The 16044-nt window shown below is 42.0% G+C and overlaps 1 protein-coding gene and 1 long non-coding RNA gene across 5 annotated transcripts; one reads left to right on the top strand and one right to left on the bottom strand.

The window, feature by feature from the left end:
* Positions 1 to 687: 687 nt before the first annotated feature.
* Positions 688 to 6882, top strand: LOC130383098 (uncharacterized). Of its 2 annotated transcripts, none has more exons than XR_008895696.1 (5): positions 688 to 1215; positions 3435 to 3666; positions 3789 to 3951; positions 6037 to 6176; positions 6797 to 6882. It is a non-coding gene; the product is annotated as an uncharacterized LOC130383098 (long non-coding RNA). The 2 variants fall into 2 exon arrangements; XR_008895695.1 differs by having other exon boundaries at positions 689 to 1215; positions 6064 to 6176.
* Positions 6883 to 12123: 5241 nt separating this feature from the next.
* On the bottom strand, positions 12124 to 15679 carry LOC130383024 (zinc finger protein 862-like). 3 transcript variants are annotated; one of them, XM_056591016.1, is made up of 9 exons: positions 15369 to 15679; positions 15054 to 15224; positions 14160 to 14329; positions 13835 to 14073; positions 13489 to 13746; positions 13193 to 13402; positions 12711 to 12941; positions 12433 to 12585; positions 12124 to 12350 (listed from the first exon to the last, which is right to left on the bottom strand). In XM_056591016.1, the coding sequence occupies exons 3-9, from the start codon at positions 14224 to 14226 to the stop codon at positions 12315 to 12317; spliced, it is 1194 nt and encodes a 397-aa protein (XP_056446991.1). In that variant the 5' UTR covers positions 14227 to 14329; positions 15054 to 15224; positions 15369 to 15679; the 3' UTR covers positions 12124 to 12314. The 3 variants fall into 3 exon arrangements, with proteins under 3 accessions (XP_056446991.1, XP_056446989.1, XP_056446990.1); XM_056591014.1 differs by having other exon boundaries at positions 12124 to 12334; XM_056591015.1 differs by lacking the exon at positions 15369 to 15679 and having other exon boundaries at positions 12124 to 12334; positions 15054 to 15273.
* Between the last annotated feature and the right edge of the window lie 365 nt (positions 15680 to 16044).

Genomic DNA, 16044 nt, shown 5'->3' with positions numbered 1-16044 from the left:
TGAAGTAGAAGGCAATGAGGTTGTCAACATGTTGGCAAAAAAGGCACTGAAACAGGATATACAGCTGGGTGTTCCATTAAGTAAATTTGAAGTTAAAACAATAATTAAATCAGAAATCAACAAGGTGTGCCAAGAACAATGGGATAGGGAAAATAAGGGTTGGTTCCTGCTTAGAATTCAGAGGCAGGTGGTAACAAGGAGACAGGGCTACTGGAACAGAAGATGTGAGGTTATCATCACAAGACTACGCATAGGGCACACGTCTTAACCACAGTATGAACATCATAGGCAAACATGAAACAGGGGTCTGCCCAAAATGTAATGGAAAAGAAACAGTGGAGCATGTTTTACTACAATGTGAAGCATACAATTTGGAGAGAAGGGAGCTGTTGAAAAATGTTAAAGCTTTGGGTCAAACAAGCTTGACCTTAGAGGGTTTACTCTCCTTTTCCACACTGAGACCGCCAGCATGGAAACATGTAATGACATACTTAAAAGCAACAGGTTTATTTGACAGACCATCATTTAATCTGTTGTTTTCTATTCATATGATTTTGTTTATTTACTTTTGTTCTTTTGCATAGTTTATAACGTATAACCTCCATCGAAGCTCCAAACCAAACAGTAGGTGGCGGTAATGGACCATATTGGTTTGCCAACCGCCAAATAAACACGAAAGAAGAAGAAGAAGACTCTGGTGTGTGATCTTGAGTGGCAGAATGAACGAACCGTTCGTAACGTCCAGTGTCCGTACTGGTTATAATAGATGTTGGTTTAGCCAGTGTGAACCAGTAAGCATTACAGTCATAACGTTATAAACTAGACGGTCAAACCCATAAAGTCCCCGCCGCAAGACGGCGGCATTGTTGCATGCGGACTATGGACCTATAAAGAAAGGTGCATACCCGTGGACCTATTGCGGACCACCTGTTGTGTCCTTGCTGTATCAGGTGCGAAGAACACTTCCGTATACACGTGCGACGTCACAGTGACGACATCTCCAACTCCGCGTGTTGGCCCCGCCTACGCAAGAAATCGCAGAGGACTCGCTAGACGACTCTTTAGCTCCATCAAAAGAAGAAAATAATCAGAAGCTGTGATGTTAGTTTCATGACTCGTGTATCAGCGTGGGTTCATGGGAGTGTTTGTCTCCACAACTATTGCGGGTGAAACTCCATCTGACGCGCCTCAGCAGCAAACGTGTTCACGGACGAGGTAATGCTATTTCATGGAAAATAGATAGCCGCAAATAATGTCAGTCAAAGTAGTGTTAAGATGCTAGTTTAGATGAGCTGGAGAATTACATCATGAGCTAAGTTAGCCTAGCCCTGTTATCCGCGGTCAAAACAATCACACTAACTAACATTTCAGCGTGTTGAACGTTGTTATAACTTTAAATCGTAGACCATGTATGTAGTAGGCTTAATCAATACTAAAATGTCTCATCACTAATTAGACATTTAAGGTATGTAGCCTTCTATATTAGTATCACTGGGTTGGAAAGCTAAGTTTCAAATGATGCGGCTGTCCATCTTGAATTGATTCATATAACCAACCTGGTATCAGGCGATTTATTTGCTCAACCTCACGAAACTGAATCTATTTAAGTCGTGCTACACACGACGAAATGTAAACCAAATACATTTTGAATGGGACCTTACGTAATTTCCTGGTCTCTATCACTTATAGCGTTCCCGTTTGTCTTTATGGGCATCGCTACAGACGATGTGGGGAAGAACATGGGAGCCATTAGGGCAGCAGCAGTCTCGTTAGTGCTAGGATATTCATTGTTATTGTCTCCAAACGGACACTGAACTGCCACAATATTATTATGCTAATTTATTTATTAAGGTATTTTCATGCACCTTTCAGGCTTTATTTCACTGTTTATATGCAAATTGTTATATTGTATAAATAGTTGAAAGCATTGCCCTATATTTTAATTCACCACAAGTGCATTTTTTCAAACTGGATGAAAAACAGTGCAGTGCAATGATTTATTCAGCATAAAATAAAATAAAAACGCTCGCCCAAGACTGATCTGAACACAGCTGTGCGTTCACACCAAACACGACATTTGTCGCTGTGGAAGTTTTGTGAGGCGAATTTGTCGCGCCACAACTTTGGGAATGAAGCCGGTGCTTCATGCCATTTCATTCTCAACCACGGCCGAGATAACCACCATTGCATGTCTTTACCTTTTGTGGAAGAGGGAGAGACGTCGGAGGACCCGATGCAGTCTATTCATAATATTGTAATGACCACGGAAGAGGCACTGGATGAAGTATTGATTAGACAGAGATTTATAACATAGGCCTACCTAATAAACCATTGGAACACACAAGACCGGAAACCATAGCAACGCCGGTAAACAAACCCCGAGAAACCCATGAGCTCCCCGCGCTACGGCCATCCGGAGGCGCACAGAGCTTTTGGCCGTGATATTATGCATGCATTATGCGCGGTATCATTCGATTATATTTGCCCTGAACTTTAAATAGAGGTGTCAAGTGTCCAAATTGTAAGATATCTCTACCTTTATTTGTTTCTCATAGTAAGACAGCGCTACCAACTGATAACGACCAACTGATAATTATTTCAGGTGGAAATGTTATCTCTCACTTTTGCTGTGTTCCATGGCTTTATTGACTTTAACCAAGTATTATCCACATTGAATATTTCACTTGCACAACAATCTTTCTTTTTGCACCAAGATGACATTATCGCCCTTGCAGTTGTGGAGACATACTCTATTTACTTTGGGTAGGTTCTTTTCTGAAAAAAGCTTTTCCCCTGATATCGAAAAATGGTTTAGAATATCGATATTTTTCCAGGTATAGTATCAAAGTTAGAAAATCCAGTATCCTGACTGACAACTCTACTAGAAACGCGATTGTGATTATTCAGTTAAACCTACAAGAAACGTGAAAGTTAAAAAAGACATATCTTTGCTACTACCTTGGACATTTAGTTATGTACATTTGCATAAAATCATGCAGGTCTACATATAACTGGGCGATAGCTTTAATAGGTTGCAACGGTGGACTTAAATCACTTCATGGCACATGGATGTAACCATTCGATAGATAAGTAAACAAAGTTTGTTATTTTTTAAGCACATGTGTGGAAACTAACATTCAGCTTCAGTCTGAGCTAGGATGAGTTTTTTGAGTCCCCCAAAACCAGGCCGGGTGCCTGGCAAAAAGAGTCCCGTTCACGATTCTGACTTTAATTTGGGCAAGTGAACATCACATTCGGGCAAGTTGAACATGACCTTTACTTGCCCGATGGGTAATGATGGGTAATGATGCTTTTGAAACCTAAGTGTCAACCCCTGTACATCTTGACTCCCTATCTGCCAATCTAATATGTGTATCTATCATCTCTCTTATCCATCTAACTATCTATCTAATCTGTCTGTGTCCTTTTTAAAGGTGAGACATTTCTTTTGACATGTCACGGGGAAGTACACAGAAGATATGCCCCTTCTGCAAGGGCATTCTTCCATGTGCCAAAAAAATTTGCAGCCACTGCAATATGGTCCAGCCCATCAAGCAACGCCTCCAAAAGGCTTTGAGTAGATTTGAGGAAAAGCGGGAAAAGTGGGTGTCTTCCCGCAAAAAAAACCACAACCTTGCTCAAATAAAGGAGGAAGCGGTCCTAATGGTATGTAGACAATTCAGACTAATTCTGTTCTACAGTTAACTGTCAGAATAACTATTGCTTTGAATAGTTGCAGGCTATTTTTATTGATTACTACAGGCATACATCCTGTGTTGTCATTACAGCTTGAGAAACTTCAAGCAGCTGGCTACAAACCCGTCCTCCTTCTGGGAACACCTTGCAAGAAGTCCCACACGGTACAAGTTTTCTTACCTCGCTGCACCTTGGCCCCTTACACGGAGGAGTCCCTTAAACAAATGCGCTCTATTCATGAGTCTGTGTGTCAAGGTAAGATTTTTTTCTTCTATACTTTTAATTTCCACGAACGCATGATCAGCGTTGTTTACCAAAATACTATTAGGTGAGTGCTGCATGCAGCGCTCAACTATTGTTCTTCATAATTTTTATTATTTCTTTCTTTCTTTATTATTCTCTACAATCTTTGGGACCTATCTCTTTCCTCAATTTTTCACCTAGACTCCATTCAAATTTTAAAATGTTCAAAAAAGCTTGGAATTGCACGCTTCTTTTCAGATTTCTTAAATATTTTATACTTTTTAAGATATTCTACTTTTAAAATACTATCTTTTTTTTAACATGGGGGTCAATGGGTGGACGGCGGAGCGCGTAATCAATTCTCAACCGTTTGTTCAAACCATTTAACAAATCTACACACTTCAATAATATCTAAACGGAATTTCGATTTCATTTAAACTTTATTCAGAATCAAAGTTTTAGTTTCATACCGGCTTCATTTTCAGTTGGATTCGTTCTCATTGATTTATGTTGACGCTGGAGCGTGAGGACGTTCAGCAGTGTAGCCAGATTGGGCAGTTTTTCCCGCCAGATTTGGCTACTTTTGGAGGACGTTCAGGCAGTGTAACAAAAAAACAACGGATTATTGCATTATCATACCAATCTGACCTCTAAAATTGGCTGAGATTTTAAAATGTATAGATTTGTTTTTGAGTTCTTCAACATTCTATATATATTTTTAAATTTAAAAAAAGAAAATATTTATTTTTTAAAAAGCACTTATTTTGAGAGCCTCTACCCCAATTTCGTTGCACTTTGTGCAATGATAATAAAGAGATTCTGATTCTGTTTTTTTTCTGTTTTTTGGATTACTTTTAAAGGTCCCATGGCATGGTACTTGATGGATGCTTTAATATAGATATTAGTGGGCCCCAAACACAGTATTTGAAGAATTACAGCCACTACGAGCCACTTTCAGTCGCACATTGAGCTTTCCCCAAACGCACCGTTTCGGTGTATGTAGCTTTAATGCAAATGAGGAGGAGGAGAGGCGGGTCAAGGAGGGTGGGGGTGTGGACCCGAGCAGCTTGCTGCCACGGTACCATGCGCTCTGTTTACAGTGGATGTATCGCAGTGGCGAGGCGCACACAGCCTTTGGCCGGGTTCTGTAAATATTCTACAACACTCCGGGTGCTCTGGCGGGAGTCCTGGAGCTCTATATCTAAATAATATCCTGTTATACATAGATATCTATATCAAATATATATTATTACGGCTAAAAGCTGTGTGAGCCTCCAGACAATATTATGAATCTCAAACGACTGCGTCGGGTTCTCCGACGTCTCTGGTTCTTCCAAGTCCACATCAATCTGAAGTAGACTGAAACACGACATGGAGGAGAAAGGGATTGTTGACCGCGGTTGTCTCCCGCTGGTGCCTCGCTGCCGTGGGACCACTGCCTCGGCAGCGGTCAGCGCTTAGGGACCACCGCCTCCTGCAGCGGGCAGCGCCCTCGGCAGCGGTCCCTCGGCAGCGGGAAGCGGGGCTCAAGCGGGAGACATTCGCGAGCAACAATCCCTTTCTCCTCCATGTCGTGGTTCATGTACTTCAGGGAGTCAAAGCAAAAGTTCCTTTCCCCCAATTCCTTCTCAACCATGGCTGAGATAACCCCCACTACGAGTCTTGTTGTGGAAATACCAGAGACGAGAGTCCGACGTGTTATGCGCCATAACACCAACAGCAGAACGGTTATCCAAATAACAAAGAAGTGTACAACACTTGCGTTACAGTGTGTGTACACACACACAGACACAACCCAACCGTTTACATTTTCTTAAATGGTGTGCATATTTACATTGTTTACTCCATTTAGACTTTTAAACTTTTGTTCAAATCCCTTCACTTGATTTAAGCCGTTTAACGTTTCTTTGTCTTAATCTATTTGGCTTTATAAAAAAATATTTTCAACCTCCCTTTGCACTACAGCACTCACCGCATTTTCTGCAGGAAATGCATTTTCTAGTTGCATCTTGCTATTTGTCTACCATTCATGTTCATTATGGCTATTGTTACTATGTTTTAGTTACCATTTGCAATTCAATTACCCTTGGCATTTAGTGAGCAACAACTTTCAAACTTGCACAGGCTGGACGCCTTATACCACTGGGACTGAAGAGGTTTTTACTCTCAGTCTTAAGCCCTGGAACCCCAGCCCTGTGGTCATAGAGGAGCCAGAAGAGGACAGGGGAACCTCACAGGTGAAGACATACAGGAATATCTGTGACAAATAAAGAGCCTAGTCCTCCAGTGTTATATACTGCTTTATAACACATATATTTCTTTATTACAAGTTATAATTGAACACTGTCAGTGAAAGTGGATTTGTATCTTTCGTATCTCCGCAAATAGTCTGGTAACTTATCAACCCCATCGTACTCGGTTGCTAAGTGACGTCAACGTCTTAGGCAGACTATTTCTCTGCTGCTCAACACTTATCTGGTAACAAATAAATTGTAAAAAGACACACGTGTGAAGTTATTTTTTCGTTTTGGCAAGTAGCCGGTAATAAGCGGGATAATGTATAGAACGTCGCCGGTCATTATCGAAAATAAGCCCCTTCAGGGTGAAGCAAGACACCTCCCCTTCGCGTTGGTGTCCGGTTCGCCCTGTCTGGGTTATTTTCCCGAAAATGACTGGCGTTCTATGCTTTATCCCTTACATATATTACACTACAAATGACAATATACTAAATCAGCTGCATAATCACCTCTTTTCATGTTAGTTTATAGTTGTGTATATATTGGTCATTATTTCAGAATTTTTTTAACTGTATTTACACTTGCACTGTTTGAGTGAGTATTATCTTTTGTCATCTTAGATGGAGATGGACATAGAAGAGGTTGAAGAGAGGGCCGTGCCGGTTGAGGAGGGGGCCGTAGAGGAGGGGGCCGTAGAGGAGGGGGCTGTTGTGGAGGGGGCCGTAGAGGAGGGGGCTGTTGTGGAGGGGGCTCTGGAGGTGAAGGAGGAGGCCGGGCAGGTGGAGGAGGGGGCTGTGCGGGTGGAGGAGGGGGCTAGGCAGCTGGAGGAGGGGGCTGTGCAGGTGAAGGAGGAGGAGGCTGTGGAGGCTGTGGAGGTGAAGGAGGAGGAGGCTGTGGAGGTGAAGGAGGAGGAGGCCGGGCAGGTGGAGGAGGAGGAGGCTGTGGAGGTGAAGGAGGAGGCCGGGCAGGTGGAGGAGGAGGCCGGGCAGGTGGAGGAGGAGGCCGGGCAGGTGGAGGAGGAGGCCGGGCAGGTGGAGGAGGTGGCTGTGGAGGTGAAGGAGGAGGCCTGGCGGCTGGAGGAGGCGGCGGCTGAGCGGGTGGAGGAGGAAGCCCACCCTGACATGGAAGGACCAGGTAAAGATGTTTCAATCATAGGTTTCATGAGAAGGTACTACGTGTCATACAAATAAAACATTGCCTGAATGAGTTCATGTTAAATTGTCCTATCCTACAGCTGTCTCTACTGTGCAGAAGAAGAGGAAGAGGCAAGGTATGTACATAATGTGTGTACAAATCGAATTGCTAGTTGACTATTCTGTCACCATAGCCTGATTCTCTTATTTACAATCTGACGGTAGTTTTGAATTTAATTTGGAAAAAGGACTATAATAAGAATGTTTGTTATGACCATTTGAGTCTAGCTTTGAATACCTGAACATGTCTTAAAGTTTCTAAATGAGAATAAAATAATCTGATTTCCTACAGAGCTTCACAGCCAGAAGAAGGCACCCCGCAAGAGAACTTTACCCAAGAGTAAGACAAAATCGTTTTGTAATGATCAGAGCACTGATAAAGAAATTAATTATAACAGTAGTAATAATAACTGTTTATGATGTTTATGTTTGCAATTATGCTGGTGGATAAGCATACTTTGGTTTTGTTGTGAAAAATACATTATTTTTATGTTTACAGATTGCTCCTACCATATTGGTCGTGATGCTTACGAAATAAGGGGCTACGGAAAGGAGAGAATCAGAAAGGTTTGACAGACCCAGCAAAAACACATGCGGGTTTAACTGTAGAAAATACAATCTTGCTGATTGGCATTGTAATGCATGCACATTAATTGCATACTGACGATCAATCTCATAGGCCACTGAATTTATTATCTTACTACTGAAATGATGGCCCCTTTCCTTTATAGGGCAAAACAGAGGTCCTGGTTGAGTGGCAGCCTTGCCCAGTTTGGTATGTATTTAATTTGGTTTCTTTGGGTCTGTTTTTCAAACCACTTCATTTCTTTTTCAGAGTTTTCTATATTATACCATTATATTGCGCCATCTTGGAATATTCAAGTTCAAAACCACACACTATTGTAACGTTTACCAGTATTTCTTCAGCTAAAGAGACCAACCAACCAGATTTCCAAGTGGATTCATCATTCCCTTTCCTGTTGCAATTAGATCTTGAATTATTAGAACATTAATTAGAGGTTTGGTATTGCTCTAGAACAGAAATGTGAAAAGATTGGGCTTCAGTTGTGATTGCCTACCTCATAGATGTTAATCAATATAATGTAGGGATTAGGGATGCAAATTATCGAGTAATTCATTAATCGATAGTTGTTTCATCTTATCGATCGATGATCGATTAATTGATAAGCGGCAATTCTTCTGAGAAGCTGAATTTCCTTCTGAATGTGACACATTTAGGTGGTAATTCAACAAAGTCGTTTAGTTGTTGTACTTTAAAATACATTTACATTTAGGGCATTTAGCAGACGCTTTTATCCGAAGCGACTTACAAGTACATTTGTCAAAAATACTACAAAAGAAATCGTTCCCTATTCCCTATATAGGGAATAAGGAACGAGAATTCGGACACTACGCTGAACATTTCTAAACGTCATTTGCGTCAGTAAATGCGCCGGGTATTTGTATGACGCAGACAGATGCGCCCACATCAAGTAAACAAACCGGGCACTCACGACGAAAGCTGGAGGTTGTATTGATGTTGAATGTTACATTTCCTTGTTTAATTAATTTTGAATGTTAAATATTCTATGTTGAATCCCAAATAAATTGTTGACATTTCTAAACGAATGCCGGAGACTCCATCATTAAATGTATTATTTTTCGCGGTTATTCGGCTTCTTCTTCTCCCCTGGAAAAATACAACCGCATTGCATTGTGGTATACGGGAGTAACATGTAGGGAACATCGTATGTACCCTATTTTAAGTCCACTATATAGTGCCCTATATAGTGGACCACTGAGAATTCGAACACCCTAGAAAATGGCGTGCATCCTATTTAGTGCACTACATCCATGATAGGGAACGATTTCGAACACAGCTAGTGTCCCGCTTTTCGTTTGTCTTGTTCTGCTTCGCTTGTGTTCCCGCGTGTGCGTCAAGTACGTCTGGCGTCAAGCGAGCCCTCTGGTGGACGGTTGGGGAATTACGGGTTAAAAATGCGATTAATTGCAAGTAATTTATTTTAATCGAGTAATCTCTTATCGACAATTAATCGATAATCGATTAATTGTTTGCATCCCTAGTAGGGATATATGGTATTTTTAATAAGTGAAGTTGCACCAATAATCACAAAACTGTTCAATGTTTTTTTTCTTCTCTTTTCAGTGGGAAGGAGTTGGCCAAGGCCTGGCAGCCAAAATAAAATTCAAATTAAAATATTCCTTTGAGTTTGGTCTTTTGACTATCTTTTCAGTCCAACCCGGTATCACGTGATATCGTGCTCACGAACGTTGTCTTAATGCCTTCTTTAAGCAAATGAGGGGAAAATCCAACCTTTTAGGCCACCAATTTTCTGTGTGAATGAATAATGTATCGTTAAAAAACAAATGTTCTTCATTCAAATACAGGGTGCATAAGTAAAGGAACCCCTATGTTAAATTCTCATAGAGGCAGGCAGATTTTTATTTTTAAAGGCCAGTTATTTCATGGATCCCGGGAACAATTCATCCTGATAAAGTCACAAAGGCCTTTGGAATTAAAATAGCCCCACATCATCACATACCATTTTCCATACCTTGAGATTGGCCTGGTTATTTTCAGTTAGCCTAGTAGCTGCTAGTTAGCCTAATGATTTCTCAATGCAAATCAAACCATCTATTATGCTAAATGAAAAAAATGCATGCCAATCTCTAGGTATGGTGAAGGGTATGTGATGATGTGGGGCTATTTTAATTTAATCAATTAAAAAGAGAAAGATGCGGAAACGTTCTTGTACAGGACCAGCTCTTCACTCTCGCAAGGATCCTGGAGGGGGCCTGGGAGTATGCCCATCCGGTCTACATGAATTTGTGGATCTGGAGAAGGCGTATGACTGGGTCCTCCGGGAGAAACTATGGGAGGTGCTGCGGGAGTATGGGGTAAGGGGGTCTCTCCTCAGGGCCATCCAATCTCTGTACTCCCAAAGCGAGAGCTGTGTTCGCGTCCTCGGCAGCCAGTCAGTTTCGTTCTCAGTGGGTGCTGGTCTCCGCCAGGGCTGCGCCTTGTCACCAATCCTGTTTGTGATATACATGGACAGGATATCGAGGCGTAATCGTGGTGGGGAGGGGTTGCAGTTAGGTGTCCTGAGGATCTCGCCACTGCTTTTTGCAGATGATGTGGTCCTCATTGGATCATCGGCCTGTGACCTTCAGCACTCACTGGATCGGCTGGCGGCCGAGTGTGAAGCGGCTGGGATGAGGATCAGCACCGCTAAATCTGAGGCCATGACTCTTAGCCGGAAACCGGTGGATTGCTTACTCCGGGTAGGAAATTAGTACTTAGCCCAAGTGAAGGAGTTCAAGTATCTCTTGGTCTTGTTCGCGAGTGAGGGTACGATCGAGCATGAGATTGGCCGGAGAATCGGAGCAGCGGGGGCGGTATTGCGTTTGCTATACCGCACCGTTGTTACGAAAAGAGATCTGGGCCGCAAGGCAAAGCTCTCGATCTACCGGTCGATCTTCGTTCCTATCCTAACCTATGGTCATGAGGGTTGGGTGATGACCGAAAGGACGAGATCGCGGGTACAAGCGGCCGAGATGAGTTTTCTCAGAAGGGTGGCTGGCGTCTTCCTTAGGGATAGGGTGAGAAGCTCAGCCATCCGTGAGGAACTCGGATTAGAGCCGCTGCTCCTTTACTTAGAAAGGAGTCAGCTGAGGTAGTTCGGGCATCTGGTAAGGATGCCCACTGGGGGCCTCCCTTGGGAGGTGTTTCAGGCACGTCCAGTGGGGAGGAGACCTCGGGGAAAACCCAGGACTAGGTGGAGAGACTATATCTCAACAATGGCCTGGGAACGCCTCGGGATCCCCCCGTCAGAGCTGGTCAATGTGGCCCGGGAAAGGGAAGTCTGGGGCCCCCTGCTTGAGCTGCTCCCCCCGCGACCCGACCCTGGATAAGCGGACGAAGATGAGATGATGAGATGAGAAGATGCGGAAATTGGTTTTGCAGATATCAGCAGTTTGAGAACAAAAAGGTATTTTTAACATACAGGCTGTTAACCCTATTCTAGTAATCCCCCCAAATGCAATTATAAACACTTATAATGCATAAAAGGGGATCTTTAAGGCAAGCAACTGTGGTATTTATGAGTAGCGTTAACGTAGCTTACTATAAATAATGAAACTGAGCTTCGCATGATGTTGCTTTATTGCTGGAGAACTGAACAGCGTCGCGCCCCGGACGTCACTTCCAGTTCGCGTTTATACTACCGTAATGACGTAAACAGTACGTGCAAGCTTATGGTGAACATTAACATTGATTCTGACTACTGGCGTGATCTGATTGAACTTGTTGAACTTGTCTGTTACTTATACTTCTGGTTACTTTGAATATTCATTAACTAAACATCCACTTGGTCTGTAAACAACATTAAACACAATGAAATATACAATCAAATTGCTTCAGTGTAATGTATCAAGTAAGTGCTTTCACAAAAGCCATTTCAAATATAAAACATAGAATCACACTTTCAGATTCAGAAACATATATATTTGTTTTTTTTAAATCCATGTTGCCTGTTTCAGTGTTTCCCACAGACATTTTGGAGACTATGGGGGGGGGGGGTGGTTTGCCTACTAATAGTAATCTAACACTAACAAAGAACTAATTCCTTGGTATTGATTATGGACTTTGTATTTGTTGAGTTGTGGTGCACTATTGTTGCAGCTCACGTTGCATTCAGATGAAATAATAAATGATGGAATTATCTTTAGCCGTTCTTGGCGTATTTATTCATATTACAGATAGCAACCACCCTATTTACAGATATGACACCCTGCGCTAGAACATTTCATTTTTCTTGGCTTTGAGAAAAACAGTTCAAGTGCCCTTTGGTAATTTAAGTCTTCAGGTTCTGGCCCGTTAATAGAGATCCTCAAACAGGCAGCCAGGTGCTCTCCCTGAAGTCTGTTACGGAGGTCTGTTTTGACCTAAAATGGCAAACAACTTGTGATAAAATTATGCATAAAAACAATGGATAAATGTTAATTGAAATTCACATCACTGGTTTTCGTGCAGATGTCCTTACCCTGTTCATTGTGGAAAAGTCTCTTTCACAATTCACGCTTGACACCGGCACAACAAGGGCAATGGCTGCTAAGCGGCTGAGTAATGGGTATATCAGCCCCCATTCGTCGCACTCACTTGCTAGGAGTCTCAGTATGTCAGCCTGGCTCTTGTCCTGAGAGGTCAATAAATGAGAGAGGTCAGTTAACTGTATTTAAATTAAATAAGGTGTGTGTTTGAAAGAATAACATATAACACCAACACAGAAGGTCACAACACAGTGCAGTATAATTCTACTACCTTGAATTGTCCTCTGTGGATATGCTCTCTGAGGGACTGATACTCCTGAATGACATTGATCTCATTCTCAGGTAAAAACTTGTTGGCCAGGATCTTAAGGTGGGCATTATTCTGCTCATCACTTTGTGAAGTTGCCTGTGGTCCCAACACACTGAAGGCCCCAAGAAGATTCAGATTCTCGAACCTGCACTCCAGGTGATGAATCAGGCCACTGATGTAAGGACTGGCAACCTATCATGAGCAGAGAAGAAAACCAACCAAGACTAAGCCACTCAATACCTCAAATGATAATGGTCAGGTGGAAAAAAACGAAAAAAAAAACCACTAGTTTTAATCCAGATTTTGATGAGATTTTCCTTGACTAAAGGGAGATTATTCTGTTTTGTTTAAAACCAAAGATCTCCTTCAATCTAAGAACTAATACTAAGCTGTGAAAAGTCTTGTGAAAACTTTTAGTTTTAAGAATTCGTAATTGAATTTACATCTGCCACAAATCTTGACCACTGTTGCTCTCGTGGTACGTCGTCAAGACTTTGTCCTCTCCTGTTCCTCTCCTCCTCATGATGTATGGACTGGGCTCCAAGTCCTGAGGGGTCATCCAGATCTCTATGGAGACAGGATAGGAAAGACCCAAGTGGGGGAGAAGTGCCGGCATCCTTGATGCGTCTCAAGGTTTCAATTGTGATGGGAACCTAAAATGAGTGTTGGCATTAGACTACAAATGTAATTGTTTAAGATGTCCCAAGTTTCTTCAACAACTAATAACTATTAACTATACCTGTTCCTTTATGTGCAGGAAGTTCACATTTGCCTTCTGAAAAATCTTGGACAAACGGGCAAGATGTGGCAGTACATCTGCCTGCAGATATAATGATGCCACAAATCTGTAAGTGGCACAAAAGGTGTACAGTCCCTTGGCCACTGGGCATCGTTTCACTTCAACTTCCTCAGCTAATGTGGCAAGCACAGCTGCGAGGTTTCGCTGCAATACCACAATGGCCTGGTGCTGGGACAGCCATCTTGTATCTTTTACTTGCTGGAAATGATAAACCAATTATGATTAACCAACTTAACTTAAGGTTAAGACATTTAAATTTATATAATTACACACATAAATGATTTGCCTTCAACTTCAAGTCAGCTAGTCCCAGGGTAGTAGCAGCAGTCTTCAGTGCTGCAGTCCGGTTTGCACTGTGTTGGAAGTACAAATACAGGTCCTGGAGGTGGTCTCGGAAAATTGCCATGTATCTGACACCATTGGAAGCATCCCTACAGGCCAGTGCAAGCCGGTGAGCAGCACAAGCAACACCAACAACCTTGGGGAAGCTATCAGTGAGTTGTTTCACAACTCCATTCAAACGCCCTGTGGTGAATAAAATGTTTTACTAATGAATTCTTCAAAAAACATCAGGGAAAATAATTTTACCTGAATAAATAATTATACCTGACCTGTCATAACAGCAGCACCGTCTGTGCCAATTCCATAGAGCTTCTCTGTTGGCATATTCTTATTCATTAGGACCGTTTTAATGGCAGTTACAATAGTGTCAGCCCTCCCATCAGGGACTGAGACAATGTCTAGGAACTGGTTGAAAACCAGTCCCTCATTATCCAGGTATCTGAATTGGAACAAAAACAACATAGGAATAGAACAGATTAGAGATGTGATTATTTCGCACACAGTTGAAAAAGGAAAAAATCAGTCTACATTGGTAACGGGGGTAAATTGTCCTCCAAACATTCGGTCACACCTGACATGCAGGTCAAGCTGGCGAGATGTGGACACATCCGTGCTCTCATCCACCTCAAGGCTCATGGCCTGGGATGCCCTAATCTCTTGAATAATGGGCTCTTCGATAATCTGTGAAATTATTTCCAGCATCTCATCGATGATTCGATGAGAGCGATAATTGTTCCTGCGGTCCACCTTTTAAATAAGAACATTTCAAATGCGATATTTACTTAAATATTTACTTGAATTTCCTTCGGGATGAAGTACTATCTTATCTTAAATGCACTAAGTTAAGTTTGGAATGTTTGTAAAGGCATTCACCTTAAGCTTGTCAAAATAGTCACACCCCAAAAGTCTGGCTAAACTAAGCAATTTGGGGTAGTTGGTGTGGTGAGCCATCTCATTTTTTATCAGCCAGTAAAGACACTTGAAACCACCAATAATAGCTTCGTGCTCCAAATGTATCACTGGCTCGAAGGTGGACATGATGGAGTATCCTGCATAAAGTGGAACAATTAAATTACTAACACTAGCAATTTAACTGTATAGAAAAATGTATCGAAAAATGTAGGAACTTGGAGTTTATTACAGGAGCAAGGTCAAGACATTACCTGATGCGACTGACTGCTGGGATTTCATACTCAGTTGGTGGTGTTCAGTACTGATGTGGTGCTCCAGGTAATCCTTCCTGTAATGGAGAGCACCAACCTCCACAAAGGGTCTTTTTGTAGGACCATTCCTTACAGGTGGCTTATGCTGCCTGCAAATACGGCAAAACATTCCTAAAAATAAAACAATAAGAATTATAACAATTCCATTGTCCTCATCTCATCCTCGTCATTTTATTTCTCCATATTATTCCGAGCTTATCAAGTTAAAATATTCAAATATTATAAAGAAATAATAATGAGAAATGTTAAGCTTACCATGTGGAGTGGTGTAAAGCCAGGCTTTGAACTGAGGTAACTGCAGCCACTCCGGGTTCCAGCCTGACTTTCTGTGTTTGCCAGCTTTTATATAACACAGAAAATATACATAAACAACTGAAGGAATCGATTACTGCTCCTTTGTCATGAGTTGAACTTACCTGTTTTCCCTCCCTCAAGAGAGACAGTCTCTCCTTCTGCCCCTATGGTACTTGGCCCTGCTGCCCCTGTCTGCATGTCTGTCCCTATGTGTGTTGCTTCCTCTGCCCCTGCCGTTTCTTCAACTACATGAAGAAGCTGTCTTTTCTGGTACAAAGCAATACATAATTACCATTGCAATTACTCAAATTATGTATTTAAAAATGAATACCAATATGACATCCTGACAAAGGCAGCAATTCGTGGCAGTTGATGTTAGGCCTACCTCAGATACTACCTCTTCATTCTGAGGTGAATTATGATCCCTCTTTTTAAAATACTTCAAAACGCTCATGATCTGAATTAACAAAACAAATGTAGCATCATCAGTTTAGCATCCTTCTGTCAGTGGCTAGCATAAATGCCTCTGGTGATTCTCAAATAATTTGGTTTTACGGTGAACCACATCATTCAAACAACACAGACTTGCATTAGTTACCTGCGCAATGGGTCATCAACTATACAATTAATTAGCACG

The sequence above is a fragment of the Gadus chalcogrammus genome, chromosome 5 (assembly GCF_026213295.1).
Source record: "Gadus chalcogrammus isolate NIFS_2021 chromosome 5, NIFS_Gcha_1.0, whole genome shotgun sequence".
NCBI classification, from domain to species: Eukaryota; Metazoa; Chordata; class Actinopteri; order Gadiformes; family Gadidae; genus Gadus; species Gadus chalcogrammus.
The sequence above is the reverse complement of the archived record's forward strand: the minus strand, read 5'-3'. Positions and strand labels throughout refer to the sequence as shown.

What these genes read in the sequence shown, in the direction of transcription:
- LOC130383024 (XM_056591014.1), bottom strand. Translation starts at nt 14,226, where the DNA reads ATGAATAAGAATATGCCAACAGAGAAGCTCTATGGAATTGGCACAGAC. An exon ending in CGGTGCTGCTGTTATGACAG is followed by an intron (nt 14,074 to 14,159) that starts GTCAGGTATAAT and finishes TATTCACCACAG; the next exon opens with GGCGTTTGAATGGAGTTGTG. An exon ending in TCCACAGAGGACAATTCAAG is followed by an intron (nt 12,586 to 12,710) that starts GTAGTAGAATTA and finishes TTGACCTCTCAG; the next exon opens with GACAAGAGCCAGGCTGACAT.